This window comes from Hyla sarda, chromosome 3 (assembly GCF_029499605.1).
Source record: "Hyla sarda isolate aHylSar1 chromosome 3, aHylSar1.hap1, whole genome shotgun sequence".
Lineage (NCBI taxonomy): Eukaryota > Metazoa > Chordata > Amphibia > Anura > Hylidae > Hyla > Hyla sarda.
The window spans coordinates 397,422,746-397,441,683 of NC_079191.1; the positions used below are offsets into that span (position 1 = coordinate 397,422,746).

Genomic DNA, 18,938 nt, shown 5'->3' on the forward strand with positions numbered 1-18,938 from the left:
CTACAGTATTTGCACAGATAGATAGGAGATAGAAATAGATATATTTATAGATAGATAGATAGATAGATATAGGGCCGGCCCTACCATGGAACCTGATGGGACCATGGTACCTGGCGGCACTTTTCAGGGGCGGCACTTTGCTGCCTGAAATTTTTTTTTTTATTACTGCATCATGGTCTGGGACCATGAGGTGGTAATAATAAGAAAAAAAATGGGTCACATGGCTCCCACTGGGACCCATGGTACGGGCAGTCCTGCATCTGGCCGGCCCTGAGCACCTCCGGGGATTCTCTGCCCGCAGGAACAGCTCTGTCTGTCTGCTCCAGGAACAGCTCCTGCGGGTGACAGCTCTGAGGCCTGGGCCTCCTCCTGCCCACCCGCAACTGCCTGTCTGGTACTGAGAGCCGGTGCTGCTGACTGTCAGGCACTTTCATCCCCGTGATTCACAGGCTTTGCATTAGTCTCCACACTGGCCCTGAGCACAAGAACCGGCACTGGATGATGAATGACGTCCCTCGTCATCACAGAGCCCGCGCTCCGCTGACGCAAAAAATAAGAGCTGCCTGCCCCTGCCCTGAGACGAGTGCAGCCGGGACAAAGCCTGGTCAGGTGAGGCGGCAGCAGGGAGTTAATGAAATGGCACAGGGGAGTTAGGGGTAAATGAAATGGCACAGGGGGGATAAGAGGGATGGGAGGGTGAATGAAATGGCACAGGGGGGAGTAGAGAGGGTGGGGGTTAATGAAATTGCACAGGGGAGTGGGAGGTAAATGAAATGGGGAGAGGAGGGGGGTGGGGGATTAATGAAATGGCACAGGAGGGAGAAGAGGGATGGGGGTGAATGAAATGACACAGGGGGGAGTAGAGGGGGTAGGGGGTTAATGAAATGGCACAGGGGGGAGTAGAGGGGGTGGGGGTTAATGAAATGGTACAGGGGGGATAAGAGGGATGGGGTGAAGGAAATGGCACAGGGGGAGTAGAGGGGTGGGGGGTTAATGAAATGGCACAAGGGGGTGGGGGGGTTAATGAAATGGCACAGGGGGGTTAATGAAATGGCACAGGGGTTAATGAAATGGCACAGGGGGTGGGGGGGTTAGTGAAATTGCACAGGGGGGGGAGGGGGTGGGGGGTAATGAGATGGCACAGGGAGATCAGAGGGGCCACCTCAATTCCCAATCCGCCTCTCTGATCCCCTTTCTGATTCCACCTGTGCCATTTCAATCCCCCCCCCCCCTCTGATCCCCTGTGCCATTTCATCTCCTCTCCCTCTCAGAAGGCGGGATTGAAATGGTACAGAGGAGATCAGAAATGGCAAAGCGGGGGATTGGCAATGGAGAGCACCGGAGTCTAACATGTTTGTCCCGCAGATGCTGAAGAGATGAAGTTTTGGCTGTAAGAAAACATCATGGCGGTCCAAGCCGGATGGAGAAGAAAAGGAAGGAGGACGCCGCTGATAAGAAAATATGTATTTGTGAGTCCCTGAATGTAATTGTAATCACTTTTATGGTATACAGACCTGTATACAGCTATATGGTATATACCTCTATATGGTTCTGTATATAATCACTTATATGGTATACAGAACCTGTGTACAGCTAGTATATTCCAATATATGGCCCTGTATATATTTACATATATGGTATTCAGATCCTGTATACAGCTGGTACACACCTCTATATGGTCACTGTGTTTGGGCTGTGAGGTAGTTGGGGAATCTTGGTTTGTATATAGTGGATTTTATTTAATAACAGTATGGTGGAATAGTCGCTTTGTGTTGTAATGATCCTTGTGTGTCTATTATGTTTACCTTATATAGATGTATTAGTGATAATATTTATCTTGGTATCCCGGTATTATCGGTATTGTTGGTCTCAGTATTGTTGGTTCCAATAATGTAAGGTAATACTTACTCCTTATTTAGTGGAATCAACTGGTAACGGCACGACTAGTATATTTAGGTATACAGTATTATCATGCGTAAAAAAAAAACATCATACACATGTTAACTGTATATAGATGGATAGATAGATAGATATGAGGGATGGATGGATAGATAGATAGATAGATGGATGGATAGATAGATAGACAGATCAGAGACCTTCTATTGGTGCCTCTGTGCAGATGCTACCCCATATGTTTTGATCTTTGGACCCCGGAGCTATGGCAAGTGTTTTCCACTGAGCCATCAGACCTTTCTCTATTGAAGAAGCAGTTAGTGACTTAACTCTAAAAATGGTTACTCCATTAGGAGTGTTGTTTAAATTTCAAGATCCTCACGTGTGTCTGCATTTCGATATTTGTATAATTTTTCAGGAAAAAAAAAAAAGTCTGATGACACGGCTCCAAGAAGTGAACATATGTTTTTGCTTGTGCCCAGATTAAACTTGGCTACAAGCAACGTTGGGCTACATCTGTACCTCAAGAAAATATGTATCATAGACACTGACAGCGTCCACAAGGAAATGTCTGCATGATACAGCAGATGCCAAGAGATATCTTCGTAATTGCAGCATGCCAGAGATAGAAAAGCGCGTTGCTATTTCTGCTGATGTATACAATGAATAAGCCAATGTTGTATGACAATATTTGTCTGTATATGTAAGGATCCTGTCTGCAAACATTCCAACAAGACATCTTAATTCATACCTGCTTGCCAGTAGGGTTTATTAGCATATGATTTACCGGGGAATATGTAAAGATTGCAGAATGAGAGAGCAATGAATTCCCTTTAGTCTGTGAGTCACTGACAATGTCAGTGCTCTATGATTTTGACATTACACTTGTATGTAAATGTAGATTTCAAAGCTCGAAAATGTAACTTACGATAGGAACCTATGAAGGTTGTTCCACCGCAGCCAATGACATTTAGTGGTATTTTAGAAACTGAAGATGGGGAGGTAATATAGTCAGGTTCATAGCTTTATTTACTCTCATTGCCCATATATTATATTAATGAATACATGACTTTTATTGTTACGGTCACTTCAAATATCATGGGAAGCCAAGTTATATAATGTTATTGTAAAAAAATGTTAAGGTATATACAAGTGTACTTTATTATATATTATGGACATTCTTCTCTCTTTCTGCCTGCCTTTAGTCTTATTATCTATCCATCTATCTATCTATCTATCTATCTATCTATCTATCTATCTATCTATCTATCTGCAAGTAGAAAATAGAAGCAGCACTTAAAAATATATAAACAAAAATAAATAAATAAAAAAGCACAGCTTCGTTATTCATCCAAACCATCCAAAAATGCAACATTTCGGCTACAGCATGTAACGATGATTGAAAATGGCTACATGCTGGTGGCCTACACTTTCCCTTCAGATGATGCTTTGTCAAGGTATAATATACCTTGACAAAACGTCATCCAATGGGAAACAGGTAGGTTGTTGGTGTTTTGATCTGTCCTCCCGTGCTGTTGCCTGCCATGTGCCGTGCATATTTTTTTTGTGGCAAGTGATTGTACATTCTCTATCTGGAGCTCTGGCACCAGGGAAAAGTTGCCTTTCCATGTGGTCCTTTTACATGGGAAAGATAACCAGCTTAAATGATGGAGTGGTGCTGACAGTTACATTTTCTTAAGCATAGATGTAACCAGGGGAGTCGGCGGGGGGGGGGGGGGGGGGGGGGTTGGGGGTTAGGCTAATGGGGTTATAGCCCTGAGTATAATGCCAATAGTCCCGGGTCTCTCACTGGGACAATTATTTTTTCTGTTTTCTTGGGCCACCCAGGCCAGGCCCTGTTGCTGCACCGCTGCTGCTCTCTGTTTTAAAGCGGCCACGGCACAATAGTGCAGCGGCCACTTTGAATCAGTGAGCCTACCATCCGGCCTGGTTCTGACGAGGGTCATCACGCAAGTGACGTTCCTCCACAGATCCATGCAGGAGGATTTCAGTGACGTCACTTGTCAGGCCACCACCGGAGATAAGCCAGGTGAGTGGAACTATGCTACCTAATGTGGAGTAACTGCTTCCTAATGTGGGGAAACTGCTACCTAATGTGGAGAAACTATGCTAATGTGGGGAAATTATGCTTCCTAATGTGGGGAAACTATGCTACCTAATGTGGGGAAACTATGCTACCTGATGTGGGGAAACTATGCTACCTAATGTGGGGGAACTATGTTGCCTATCTAATGTGGGGGAACTATGCTGCCTATCTAATGTGGGGGAATTATGCTGCCTATCTAATGTGGGGGAACTATGCTGCCTATCTAATGTGGGGGAACTGCAGCTTACCTAATTCTGCAGATTAATGTGAGTTGCATTGCTGTGGAGCTCTTGAATATGCAGTGCAGTTTTACGGCATTTTTTTTCTTTGGGGGGGGGGCGGGGAGGATTTCACTCTTGGAACAGGCAACACAATGTCTTTGGCCGGCCCTGGCGCAGCCCGCCAGAAGACGCCAGCCCGCCCCTCAGTTTGGCACGGAGAAGCAGTGGAGAGCCTTGATCTCAGGGTAGCCGCAGTATTCGGCGGGCTCAGTGTGGACCTGGAAGGGCTGGCTCGGCAGAAAGGTATTTTACCCACTCAGTGAAGAGGTGAGGTAGAGGTGTAGGCCACACCACAATCCAACTGCCATCTTATGTCCCTATGTAGATGTAGGAAAACTACAACTCTCAGCATGCGCAGAGTTGGATTGCTAGGTGTTGTAGTTTTGCAACATCTAGAGGCACCTTGGTTGTAAAACAACACTGAATTGAAAGGCTTCCACAACCAGGGTGCCTCCAGGTGTTGCAAAACTACAACTCCAGGTGTTGCAAAACTACAACTCCCAGCATGCCCAGACAACCAAAGGCTGTTTGAGCAAACAGAGAGTTGTAGTTTTGCAACAGCTTGAGGTACATTAGTTGGGGAATGCTCCCTTAGAAGCCTTTTAAGGCAGTGAATCACAACCAGGGTGCCTCCAGATGTTGCAAAACTACAACTCCCAGCATGCCTAGACAGCCAAAGGCTGTTTGAGCATGCTGAGAGTTATAGTTTTGCAACAGCTGAAGGCACCCTGGTTGGGAAACACTCACCTACTCTTATACCAGGCTACCTAACTTATCTAGATACATGCCTACCTAACTGCCTAGCTACATACCTGACTATCTACCTACTTACCTAAAAAAACTGGCTACCTAACTACCTGGCTAGATACCTACCTACATACCTGACTATTTGGCTACCTACATGCCCATTTTTACTGAGTGAGACACCAAGGGGGCATTTTTTTATAGTATGGAGGCCTATAGATGGGGAGATTGTGTAGAGGAGGGCACTGGCACTGGAAGGCACTAGAAAAATGCGGAGTCTAACATGTTTGTTCTGCAGATGCCGAAGAGATGAAAAGGAAAGAGACACCGCTGATCAGAAAAGACGCCACATGTGAGTCCCTGGATGTAATTTTATGTCTACATTAACACGTGCATATTTTCTGCTACAGATTTGCTTTAGTAGATTTTGTTACCCACTGACCTTAAGTGGTAGCAAAATCTGCTGCAGCAAATCCCCAGCAGAAAATATGCAGGTGTCAACATACCCTTAATCACTTATGGAGTCAAACTCCAAGGTTTCAGTGTTCATGTCAAGGTTGAAGATTTATTGCACCATATAACATAAAGTGCTTTGTTTTATGGTGCAATAAATCTTCAGCCCTGATTTGAACACCGAAACTTTGGAGTTGTGCTGTTACTTTCTTTGTCTTTCTGTACTGTGTACAGCTGGTATCTACCTCTATATGGTCCTGTATATAATCACTTATATGGTATACAGATCTTGTGTACAGCTGGTATCTACCTCTATATGGTCCTGTATATAATCACTTATATGGTATACAGATCCTGTGTACAGCTGATATCTACCTCTATATGGTCCTGTATACAATCACTTACATAGTATATAGATCCTGTGTACAGCTGGTATATACCACTATATGGTCCTATATAATCACTTAGATATATATTGTACAGCTGGTATGTACCTCTGTATGGTGAATGACTGAATGTATTTGGGCATATGGTCTTTTGTATAGTTTATTTTTATTCAGTAACAAAGTGTAATTAGTTAGTGGTAATGGTGGCGGTGGTCATTTTATGGTGTTATTATTTGTTCCTACTGGTAACACACAAAACTAGCAGTGTACACTTGTGCACGTGTTTCATTTTGTTTGAAGATGCTGACCATTTTTGTTTTTTGTACTGGCATTATTGGTAATATTGGTCTTAGTTTTGGTTAGATATGGTCACTGTATGGCAGTAATATGTATGGTGATAATATTTCTCCTTGTATACTGGTATACTGTGTGTGATTGAGTGAATGAGAGTGTGGTTAGGGGTGGGACTGAGGTGTTGTTAAGGGTGTGACTGGGGTGTGGCTAGGGGCATGGCTTGGGCTATGGGCTCAAGCCTCAGGTCTTTTGCAGACCTAGCAATGCCCCTGGATGTAACCCTTAAACCTCTGCTTTTCTGTGCAATAAAAAGAAGACATACTTACCTCCCTTGCTCCCTGATCCTTTCACTGTGGGATGTTTGTTGCCCTTATGTTCTGCCAGATTCCAATGACATCCCGCACTCACTGAGCTCTCATCAGAAAGAGGTTGAAGAGGAGCCCAGCAAGAACCGGAACATGCCACAGTGGGAACAGCAATGAGCTGGGGAGGTAAGTATGCCTTATTTTGTTTTTGTTGGTTTAGGGTTACATTTTCCCAGAAAAACTCCTTTAAAGGGGTACTCCGTCCCTATATATCTTATCCCCTAAGATGTCTGATCGCGAGGGGTCCATCCAATGGGGAATGTAAATCGTGCAATCTCCGTGCTGGCTCCACGGCATTCTGAACATTATGTTATGGGGGCTTGGCATGACATTAAGACCACGGCTGCCCCAAACCCAGCGTTATGAACATGTTCAGAACATCAGGGAGCCAGCACAGATTGTGGGGGTCCCAGAGGCCGGACCCCACGATCAGACATCTTAGCCTCTATCCTTTGGATGGGGATAAGATGCCTAGGGGCAGAGTACCCCTTTAAGGCACCATGCCCTAAGAAACAATAGTGTAGGTGTGAGTTCTAACAAGAAGCACCAGGCTTATTTTACAATACATGTAGACTTGCCATTTAATTAATGAGCGCAGTTTCTTTAAAGATCAAGCTGCTTCCCATCTAAGACAATACAAAAGATGAGTAGGCAGCATTGCATAAAATGTGTAATACCGATACCACCATTATTGCATTTTTATCATTGCTAATTGTTTGCTCTTAACTGATTACTTGCTTCAACTAATGTCAGTGATAAATTCTGTGCCAAAGGTCTCAGAAGGAAAAATGTTAATATTAAAAAAACAAAATTGGAGGAACACTTTTCAGGACTGATGCTGTAAACAGTAGAAAATTCTTCCCGATCTAAACTGCATGTACTTGTTTCCAAAAATAGTAGAGGAACCCGAGCCAACTTGACACAAGGATCGCAAATAATTATTATATCAGATTAATGTTCTTAGCATTCAATATGACAGTGCTAGAAATTTAAACCACTTTGCATTTCTTGTTAATAACAAAAGACATATAAGGGTGAGCAGCTGTACCAGGAAAGTGAATTCTCAGTAGACACAGTCCGTGCTCTGCCATCTACTTAGAAAAGTAGTAGGGAGAAATAGTCAATTATAAAACATAAACTAGATGGATCTGCCATAGATTTTAAAAGTGTACCTGTCAATTGCAAAAAAAAAACTTTATATATAATGAAGGGTAATGATATTATTTGTTTATTGTGTATTTGTAATATACATTGGTTAAAAAGTATGTATCTGTTCGGGTGAAAAAATGATGTCTAGTTGCCTGTGTTTCTTTGTGCAGAGACAAAATACAGGAAGTGTGGGTGGGAAAAGCAGGGCTCTGTGCACTGAGGACAGGCGGGGCTCTGTACACTGAGGACAAGCAGGGCTCTGTACACTGTGAACAAGCAGGGCTCTGTGCAATGAGGACAAGCAGGGCTCTGTACACTGAGGACAAGCAGGACTCTGTACACTGAAGACAAGCAGGGCTCTGTCCACTGAGGACAAGCAGGGCTCTGTACACTGGGGACAAGCAGGGCTCTGTACACTGAGGACAAGCAGGGTTCTGTACACTGAGGACAAGCAGGGCTTTGTACACTGAGGACAAGCAGGGTTCTGTACACTGAGGACAAGCAGGGCTCTGTACACTGAGGACAAGCAGGGCTCTGTACACTGAAGACAAGCAGGGCTCTGTACGCTGAAGAAAAGCAGGGCTCTGTACACTAAAGACAAGCAGGGCTCTATACACTGAGGATAAGCAGGGCTCTGTACACTGAGGACAAGAAAGGATCTGTACACTGAGGACAAGTGGGGCTCTGTACACTGAGGATAAGCAGGGCTCTGTATACTGAGGACAAGCACGGCTCTATGCACTGTGGAAAAGCAGGGCTCTGTACACTGAGGACAAGCAGGGCTCTATACATTGAGGACAAGCAGGGCTCTATACACTGTGGACAAGCAGGGCTCTATACACTGGATAAAAGCAGAACTCTGTACACTGAGGACAAGCAGGGCTCTGTGCACTGAGGACAAGCAGGGATCTGCACACTGATAAAAAAAAAAGCAGGACTCTGTACACTGAGGATAGGCAGGGCTCTGTGCACTGAGGACAAGCAGGGCTCTGTGTATTGAGGTTACATGACATGGCCACGGCTCACACAGTGGTGTCGGGGGACATTTATTTTCGTGTTATGATTTCAGAGAAAAAAATATGCAAATTATAGCTCCTCCAGAAGGAAGACAAGTATCTGATACTAGCCAAACCAGATTCTGCCTAAAGAAGAGTCAACTATTTGTAGACAGCCATTTTGGGGTTCTTGATTGTTCAAAGAGATTCCATTAGAACCCTTACCACCATGAGTTAAGCTTTACCCCACAAGGACGGACCTATTTTTTACCTTAATGACCAGGCTCTTTTTTTTATTTAATTTTTTTTATTTGACTCGGTCTCTTTAAATGGTAATAACTTTAGAATGCTTTTTCTGAGCGGAGCAATTCTAAGATAGTTTTTTGTGGCATATTGTACTTAATATAAGTGGTGCATTTTTGTTTACACATGCAGCATTTTTTGTGAAAAAAAATGTAAAATTTCTGGTGTTTTTTTTATGGTGTCCACTGTGTGGTAAAAGTGATGCTATATTTATTCTGTGGGTTGGTACCATTATGGCGATACCCATTTTGTATAGCTTTCTATATATTCTTTTCCCTTTTCTGAACAAAATTATTTTTCTGCCATTCATTTTCCAACAGCCATTACTTCTTTTATTTTTAGTTCAACACCGTTCGAGTGAGGGCTTATTTTTTGCGGGATGAGCTGTACTTTTTATTGCCATCATTTTTGCGATATGTGCCACCTTTTGATATTTTTTATTTCGCTATTTGTACTGAAATTGGAATTTATTTTTATTTTTTTGCCCCGACTACAGTGATCAGGAGACAGATTTGACAGAAGTCTCATAGACTTACATCTGTATTCTTATCACTGTCCCAGACAAGTCTCGATCTCCGAAGTTTCTGTGAAATTTAAACCCTACCTTCGGAGCCATCATTGGATGTACTCTTTAATCAGATTTGTTGTTCTGAATGGGTTAATTGATGACAATCCTTTTTCCATGGTCAAAAAAGGAGCAATTGTCTTGGGTTCTTCATTGTTAATGGATCCCACCAGCACATTATCACCTTACTCTGCCATGCCCATTCTGGTTGGTCCTCTTTACTTCAAGATGTGGACAGTGTAATGTGATGATTGGTTTGGAAATGTTATTTGGTCACTTTATGCCTTTATTGTACTGAAAAAAATATGTAGGTGTTATTGTAGTTGTTGTGCTGTTATTTCGGCAGTATAATTACAATTTTATTCACCATTAATATTCATGCTCATAATAAGAATGAGGTCTTCACCAATGTTTTACTCCACCAGGGAACTCCACCAACCTATTTCTACTGAACTGCATTGTGGATGTGAACAATAGACCTGGCTGCACCCTTATGAGCACCAATAACTTTTCATATCTGTAGGAGTTAAAACATCAGTCTTTCAAATCATAGCTGGGTTGGTCAATGAAAATAAAGGAAATGTAGGAAATTTATTCCAACAATTAAGCCCTTGACAGACACTGTTTGCCTGTATTTTATATAAAAAAAAATGCATTTGTATTGTGGATAAATGTGAATATTTTAAGATTAATAATTGTACGACTGAAGAATGCGAACACCACGCTGACTGTGGAAAGCCTAATTGTTTCTTAGGAAGCAAAAAGGGAAAAAAAAGAGGAGAAAAAGAAAGACAAGCCACAAGCAGTCTCTGCTTTTCAGTCCTTAAATATTTCACACAGAGCCCACGTTTCCAAAACAAATGCAAACATATTATCAAGTTGGAAATACAAAGTATAAAGTATATATTCTCATAATGCTGTCATGCGGGGAATTATTTAGTCGATAGCATTGTGAATTTAACAGCCGTCCCACGGATACTGTAATTATAACACCTGGGGTATTTCAGAATCCAAATTTTAATACTCTTATTATAGAAAGGAATACAGGGCATTTCATTAGCAGCTTCCCAGCATATATTTCCCATAATACAGTAAGTTCAGTAACCCTATAATTCTTAAACATTGTAATGGCGCTTACATAACGTAATTGTATTACAAGTTACGTTCGTACTTATTAAGCTAAGCGCTGTGACTAAGAAGAGTCATTTGAAATTTAATTTTCAATCGCATTTCTCGCTTTAGGTTCATATACAACACCGGGATACATTTTATACCTGCCGTTTCCAAGATACAGTCTCTCGAAATAGTATTTCTGTAAGTTTTTTAGCACCTTACATAAAAATTGTCATTACTTTAGAAACTTGAACGTTGCATGACATTATCTTAATAAGGCTTGTTGCCTCAAATAATAATAATAAAAAAGCTGAAGTTTAGAATTGACGGCAAGAAATAACAGATTTAGGTTAAGAGAGTGGGACATTATGAAGAGCATTTTAAAGAGAAGGAATAAGGTTAGAACAAGGCTAAAAATAAACTAGCAGGCGCCTCAGGCTGGATTCAAAACAGATGTTACTATAAAGCATTACTACTAGTTAAAAAACTTTTCATTGGTTAGGGTCGCAGTGCTGAGGCCCCTACCGATCCATAGATGTTGGTCACTCTCTGGCTCAACATTCAGTCTGTCTTATTATAAGTCAGTGGAACCCTTCTCCTGCAATGAAATGGATTGGGCAAGACAAGACACTGCTGTGTGCTTCTCCTGGCTATATTTAGTGATAATGGGGGGGAGGGGTCTCAGCATTGAGACCTCAACTGATGAAAACTTTTGACATATATGCATTACATGTCAAATAGTTTTTTTTAAATGACACTAAAGTCTATAGACTTACATTTTTGGCCTTTTGTATCATTAAATAGCTTAGTGGTATTTTTGTTCTCAAAGCAGCATGCTCTAGATATGATGTTTTTTCAGCATCTTATCATTGTTGGTGTAAGTAAAAGATTTTTGTCCACCTTCATGTGTACACGCTCCAAATGTATTAAATGGTCACAGGATATTTGATACATTTTGGGCAGCTACACGTTTCCTGAAACTTTACTTCAGTACACCATTTTCTTTACTCAATGTGCAAATATTTTTATCTTTTATCCCGTTGCAAAAAAATCTGCATCTTTTCTAAAAGCTTACCACCATGCATGGGGGCAAGTTGCTCCCCATGATGCACATGTGTAAAATAGCTCTTCTCCAAAAGGAAAAAATCTCTCTCTTTTGATATCTATTGGGGACTACCATACAAGTGAATACCTGACCCTTTGAACACTTTAATAGAAGAAAGACAAGAAGATAGATAGATAGGATATAAATAAAAAGATAGATGGATAAATAGATAGATATGAAATAGATAGATAGGCGATAGATAAATTTCAGTGATTGGTGGGGTGATCTTCCCTGATGTCATCTTTGGATATTCAAATGGTACAATGTTCTAATGTTTTTGCAATGTATTATCCAATCTGAACTGTTCTTTTTCCATTGTAGTGATATACAAGATAATATTAATATAAAGAAAGTAGAAAAAAATGCATTTGTTGGACTCAGCCAAGAAAGTATCAGGTTGTAAGTATCTCCATGTATTAATAATGTAACAAAAAGTAAAGTAAATAACCATTTAAAACAGAACTGTCATCAAGTTTAAGGGTTTTATTTTTAACCTATTAAGCTTCTGTGTATTTTGCCCATAATCTGTTTTTTTTTTTTATATAATGGTTTTTATAGATGTACCAATTGTGCTAAAGTGGCCAGATTCGAAAGCCCAGAATTATCAAGGCTATTTTGTTATCAAACTAAGGGTTATCAAGCCCCTATTCAAGCACTTGGCCAGGCAGCACGTGCTCAGTTAATGGTCTCTTCTTCCAGCGGTCCTTAAACTGTCCTGGTTTTGCAAATCTGGCAGAACATCCTGTTTCCAACACTGTTTCTGTGTTGTTGTTATGCTCTTTTTTTTTTTACCAAGCTATACATCTAAACAGAGAGTAAATAAAGTGAAGTTTCCTATAGGGTGATATGCCACCAAAATAGGAAAAATTTTCACAATGGCATAGCCCCCTTAAGGGGATCTGCACACTTCTGTTGGATGTGTATGAGACACAACTACTTGTGCAGGCAGGCTTGGGACAATGATAGAGCCATCTGAGAAGCGGCACAGATGTAATTCCAGTCAAGGTAAAGGAGAAGAAAAAACCCAGTGGTTTTGGCACAGACTAATGTATGGACTTGTGGATAGCACTGACATAGACTTTACTATTAAACACCATAATCCCAACACATTTTGAGGCAAAGGAGCCTCTTCCTCAGATGGGTTATTGGGATACTGCAACAAATTGGGCCAAATACAATCCTCAATCCCAGAGGAACAAGACAGGCCACATGTATATGATATAATTCAGAATTTAAAGTAAAGGTGCCATATTTTACGGTTGGATGATGTGTATTGCTGCATCACCATATCCCATTTAAAGAAGAGGTTTTCTGGCTCAAAAAGCGTTATGATTGTGGGGTTTTACTTTTAAAGTCTACATTTGTGTTATCCACGTTTCCATTCAGTGGTCTGCACCAATACTCCAAGGTTTTTTCTCCTCCACCTAGTTGATTTCTCAAGGTTTTGCACTTTTCTCGGAATAGCCAGTTGTGTGGGCTGGGGGGTATATGAATGAAGCTGATGAGTAGTGATGTCGTGAACATAAAATTTTCGGTTCGCGAACCGCGAATGCGAACTTCCGCAAAAGTTTGCGAACCGGGCGTTGACTTCAATGGGCAGGCGAATTTTAAAACCAACACAGACTCTTTCTGGGCACAATAGTTATTTAAAAGTTGTTTCAAGGGGACTAACACCTGGACTGTGGCGTGCCGGAGGGGGATCCATGGCAAAAACTCCCATGGAAAATTACATAGTTGATGCAGAGTCTTGTTTTAATCCATAAAGGGCATAAATCACCTAACATTCCTAAATGGTTTGGAATAATGTGCTTTAGCCCCCTTTAGGCAGCACATAGAGCCCCCCTTTAGGCATCACATAGTTAGATCCCCCCTTTAGGCAGCGCATAGATTCCCCCATATTAGGCAGCGCATAGTTAGAGCTCCCCTTTAGGCAGCACATAGAGTCCCCTTTAGGCAGCACATAGTTAGAGCCTCCCTTTAGGCAGCACATAGAGCCCCCTTTAGGCAGCACATAGTTAGATCCCCCCTGTAGGGATGACATAGTTTGATCCCCCCTTTAGGTAGCACATAGATTCCCCCATATTAGACAGCGCATAGTTAGAGCCCCCCTTTAGGCAGCACATAGTTATATCCCCCTTTAGGCAGCACATAGATTCCCCCATGTTAGGCAGCACATAGTTAGAGCTCCCCTTTAGGCAGCACATAAGATTTTCCCATATTAGGCAGCACATAGTTAGATCCCCCCTTTAGGCATCACATAGTTAGATCCCCCTTTAGTCAGCACATAGATTCCCCCATGTTAGGCAGCACATAGTAAGAGCTCCCCTTTAGGCAGCATATAAGATTCCCCCACATTAGGCAGCACATAGCTAGAGCCCCCTTTAGGCAGCACATAGTTAGATCCCCCCTTTAGGCATCACATAGTTAGATACCCCCTTTAGGCAGCACATAGATTCCCCCATATTAGGCAGCACATAGTTAGAGCCCCCCTTTAGGCAGCACATAGTTAGAGCCCCCCTTTAGGCAGCACATAGAGCCCCCTTTAGGCAGCACATAGCTAGATCCCCCCTTTAGGCAGCACATAGTTAGAGCTCCCCTTTAGGCAGCACATAAGATTCCCCCATATTAGGCAGCACATAGTTAGAGCCCCCCTTTAGGCAGCACATAGTTAGATCCCCCCTTTAGGCAGCACACAGATTCCCCCATGTTAGGCAGCACATAGTTAGAGCTCCCCTTTAGGCAGCACATAGATTCCCCCATATTAGGCAGCACATAGTTAGAGCCCCCCTTTAGGCAGCACATAGTTAGAGCCTCCCTTTAGGCAGCACATAGAGCCCCCTTTAGGCAGCACATAGTTAGAGCTCCCCTTTAGGCAGCACATAAGATTCCCCCATATTAGGCAGCACATAGTTAGAGCCACCCTTTAGGCAGCACATAGTTAGATCCCCCCTTTAGGCAGCACATAGATTCCCCCATGTTAGGCAGCACATAGTTAGAGCTCCCCTTTAGGCAGCATATAAGATTCCCCCATATTAGGCAGCACATAGTTAGAGCCCCCCTTTAGGCAGCACATAGTTAGAGCCTCCCTTTAGACAGCACATAGAGCCCCATTTAGGCAGCACATAGTTATATCCCCCCTTTAGGCAGCACATAGTTAGAGCTCCCCTTTAGGCAGCACATAAGATTCCCCCATATTAGGCAGCACATAGTTAGAGCCACCCTTTAGGCAGCACATAGTTAGATCCCCCCTTTAGGCAGCACATAGATTTCCCCATGTTAGGCAGCACATAGTTAGAGCTTCCCTTTAGGCAGCATATAAGATTCCCCCATATTAGGCAGCACATAGTTAGAGCCCCCCTTTAGGCAGCACATAGTTAGATCCCCCTTTAGGCATCACATAGTTAGATCCCCCCTTTAGGCAGCACATAGATTCCCCCATGTTAGGCAGCACATAGTTAGAGCTCCCCATTAGGCAGCACATAAGATTCCCCCAAATTAGGTAGCACATAGTTAGAGCCCCCCTTTAGGCAGCACATAGATTCCCCCATGTTAGGCAGCACATAATTAGAGCTCCCCTTTAGGCAGCACATAAGATTCCCCCATATTAGGCAGCACATAGTGGGATTTAAACCCAAGGCCCCAGCACTGCAAGGCAGCAGTGCTAACCTCTGAGCCACCATGCTACCCTTAGCATACATCTAATATGCACGGTTGCTAAAATGGACAGAGATGTCAGCAGAGAGTGCCAGAAAAATTAGGCATGTACACATGGATGAAAAATTGGGTATTGTCACAGCCGCAGCTGTAGCAGCGGCCAGAAAAATTCCAGCACCATAACAAGTGCAGCAGCAGAGGCCAGAAAAATTCGGCATGTACACATGGATGAAAACTTTGTATTGTCGCAGCCGCTGCTTTTGTTTGTTTCACCATGCAGAAAGTGCCCTAAACATTGCAGCTTGAACACTAGTTGGTGGCGGATAAGTCACGCAAGTCATCCGGCATTCAGAGTTCAAATACAGCAGCGTGTGGATCATTTTTAGCCCAAGGCAGCTCATCTGATCAGGCCTTGTTCAGTCAAATGTATCGCCCAGTGTCAGTCCCTTTGGGATCCATCCCTCATTCATCTTAAGAAAGGTGAGGTAATCCAGACTTTTTTGACCAAGGCGACTCCTCTTCTCAATGACAATACCTCCTGCTGCACTGAAGGTCCTTTCTGACAGGACACTTGAAGCGGGACAGGCCAGAAGTTCGAGCCTAAATTGGGATAGCTCAGGCCACAGGTCAAGCCGGCACACCCAGTCAAGGGATTCAACCCTCCTCAGAGTGTCGATATCTGCGGTTAAGGCCAGGTAGTCTGCTACTTGTCGGTCAAGTCGTTCTCTGATGGTGGACCCCGAAGGGCTGTGGCGATGCATAGGACTTAAAAAGCTCTGCATGTCCTCCATCAACAGCATGTCTGTAAAGCATCCTGTCCTTGCCGGCGTGTTCGTGGGAGGAGGAGGATTACTTTCACCTCTTCCCCTGTTAGATCCCTGTTGTGCTGTGACATGACCCTTATACGCTGTGTACAGAATACTTCTTAATTTATTTTGGACCTGCTAAATCCTTTCCGCCTTGATGTAATGCGGTAACATGTCAGGCACTTTATGTTTATACTGGGGGTTTAGTAGCGTGGACACCCAGTACAGGTCATTCTCCTTCATCCTTTTTATACGAGGGTCCCTCAACAGGCACGACAGCATGAAAGACCCCATTTGCACAAGGACGGATGCCGAGCTACTCATGTCCCCTTCCTTGTCCTCACTGATGTCAGGGAAGGTATAATCTTCTTCCCCCCAGCCACGTACAACACCACGGGAACCAGATAGGTGACAAGGAGCACCCTGGGATGCCTGCTGTGGTTGGTCTTCCTCCTCCTCTTCAAAGCCACATTCCTCCTCTGACTCCTCTTCCTCACAATCCTCTTCCAGCGTTGCCGCAGGTCCAGCAAGCGATGCTGATAAGGCTGTTTCTGGTGGTGATGGTGTCCACAACTCTTACTCTTTACGCTCATCTACTGCCTGATCCAGCACTCTTCGCAGGGCACGCTCCAGGAAGAAAACAAACGGTATGATGTCGCTGATGGTGCCTTCGGTGCGACTGACCAGGTTTGTCACCTCCTCAAAAGGACGCATGAGCCTACAGACATTGCGCATGAGCCTCCAGTAACGTGGCAAAAAAAATCCCAGCTCCGCGGATGATGTCCTAGCACCCCGGTCATACAAATATTCGTTGACAGCTTTTTCTTGTTGGAGCAGGCGGTCGAAAATTAGGAGTGTTGAATTCCAACGTGTCGGGCTATCGCAAATAAAGCGCCTCACTGGCATGTTGTTTTGCCGCTGGATATCTGACAAGTGCGCTATGGCCATGTAGGAACGCCTGAAATGGCCAGACACCTTCCTGGACTGCTTCAGCACATCCTGTAAGCCTGGGTACTTGAGCACAAAGCGTTGTACAATCAGATTACACACGTGCCATGCACAGCACATGTGTCAACTTGCCCAACCTCAATGCCGTCAACAAATTTGTTCCGTTGTCACAAACCACCTTGCTGATCTCCAGTTGGTGCGGAGTCAGCCACTGGTCCACCTGTGCATTCAGGGCCCACAGGAGAGCTGGTGCGGTGTGACTCTCCGCTTTGAGGCAAGTCAACCCCAAGATGGCGTGACACTGACGTATCCAGGATGTGGAATAGCACCTGGGGAGCTGGGGGGGTGCCGGTTATGTGGAGCAAGACTCAGCAGTGGAAGAGGACTCGACCGAGGATGTTATGGAAGAGGATGGAGTAGGAGGAGTAGAGGAGGTGGCAGCAGGCCTGCCTGCAAGTCGTGGCGGTGTAACCAACTCCTCTGCAGAGCCACGCATTCCATGCTTGGCAGCCATCACCAGGTTTACCCAATGCGCAGTGTAGGTGATATACCTGCCCTGACCTTGCTTTGCAGACCAGGTATCAGTGGTCAGATGGACCCTTGCCCCTACACTGTGTGCCAGACATGCCATAATTTCCTTTTGCACAATGGAGTAAAGGTTAGGGATTGCCTTTTGTGCAAAAAAAATTTGGCCGGGTACCTTCCACTGCGGTGTCCCAATGGCTACAAATTTTTTAAAAAGCCTCAGACTCCACCAGTTTGTATGGTAAAAGCTGCCAGGCTAGCAGTTCTGACAAGCCAGCTGTCAGACACCGGGCTAGGGGGTGACTTTGAGACATTGGCTTCTTATGCTCAAACATCTCCTTGACAGACACCTGACTGTGGGCAGATGAGCAGGAACTGCTCAAGGCAAGAGACAGAGAGAGCAGATGGTTGTGAGGGGGCAAGGAGGGCAGCAGTGGTTAACATGGCTGAAGATGCTGGACCAGGAGGAGGATGGCGGCTTTGACTTTGTGTGCTGCTTGTACTGACGTGTTGATCCCATAGGCGTTTGTGATGTCACATCATGTGCCTTCACAAAGCAGTTGTGCCTAGGTGGGTGTTTGACTTCCCACGACTCAGTTTCCTCTGGCACAGGTTGCAAATTGCCTCGCTGTTGTCAGAGGCAGACACACACAAAAAATGCCACACTGCTGACCTTTGTGATTCTGGTGGTGGCAACAGCATGCGTTGATTGGCGTCCCATCTGGCTGACCCCGGGTGCCGATGCATGCTGTGCCACTAGCTCCTTGCGTCGACCTCCCCCTGTTTCCAACTCATCTCCTCCTCCTCTCTTTCTCCCCATCTGAACATTCCCCCTCTTCTTCTCTTCTAGCACGCACCCACGTGGCATCCATGGACACATCGTCATCATCAACACCTTCACCGCTATCTGACACCTCAAGAAAGGAAGCAGCGGGTACAACATCATCATCACACCGTATGTCCATGTGCGTAATGCTGCCTGACTGAGACATATCCCTGTTAACTACATCCTCTGGCAATAATGGTTGCGCATCACTCATGTCTTCAAACTGATGTGTAAATAACTCCTCTGACAGATCAAGTAAAGCTGCTGTGGTGCTAGTGTTGGAGGTCGTGGCAGGCGGGCAAGTGGTAGCATGAGAGTAGCCCGAATCTAAGCTAGAGGAGGAGAAGGATGGTGCATCAAGGTTCCGAGTGGAAGCTGTAGTAGATTGGGTGTCTTGTGATAGCCAGTCAACTAAGTCCTCACAAC

The 18,938-nt window shown here is 44.0% G+C and overlaps 1 protein-coding gene across 13 annotated transcripts in view; it reads left to right on the forward strand.

Moving 5' to 3' along the window:
* Positions 1 to 18,938, forward strand: part of FSHR (follicle stimulating hormone receptor) — a 171,588-nt gene that overhangs the window by 121,266 nt on the left and 31,384 nt on the right. For 12 of the 13 annotated variants that reach the window (XM_056568047.1, XM_056568045.1, XM_056568048.1 and 9 more), the window contains 2 exons: positions 10,778 to 10,849; positions 12,075 to 12,152. In XM_056568047.1, the coding sequence (XP_056424022.1) occupies positions 10,778 to 10,849; positions 12,075 to 12,152 (150 nt within the window). Of the gene's footprint in view, positions 1 to 10,777; positions 10,850 to 12,074; positions 12,153 to 18,542; positions 18,652 to 18,938 lie in introns of those variants that run through there. The other variant, XM_056568057.1, reaches the window with a different exon arrangement.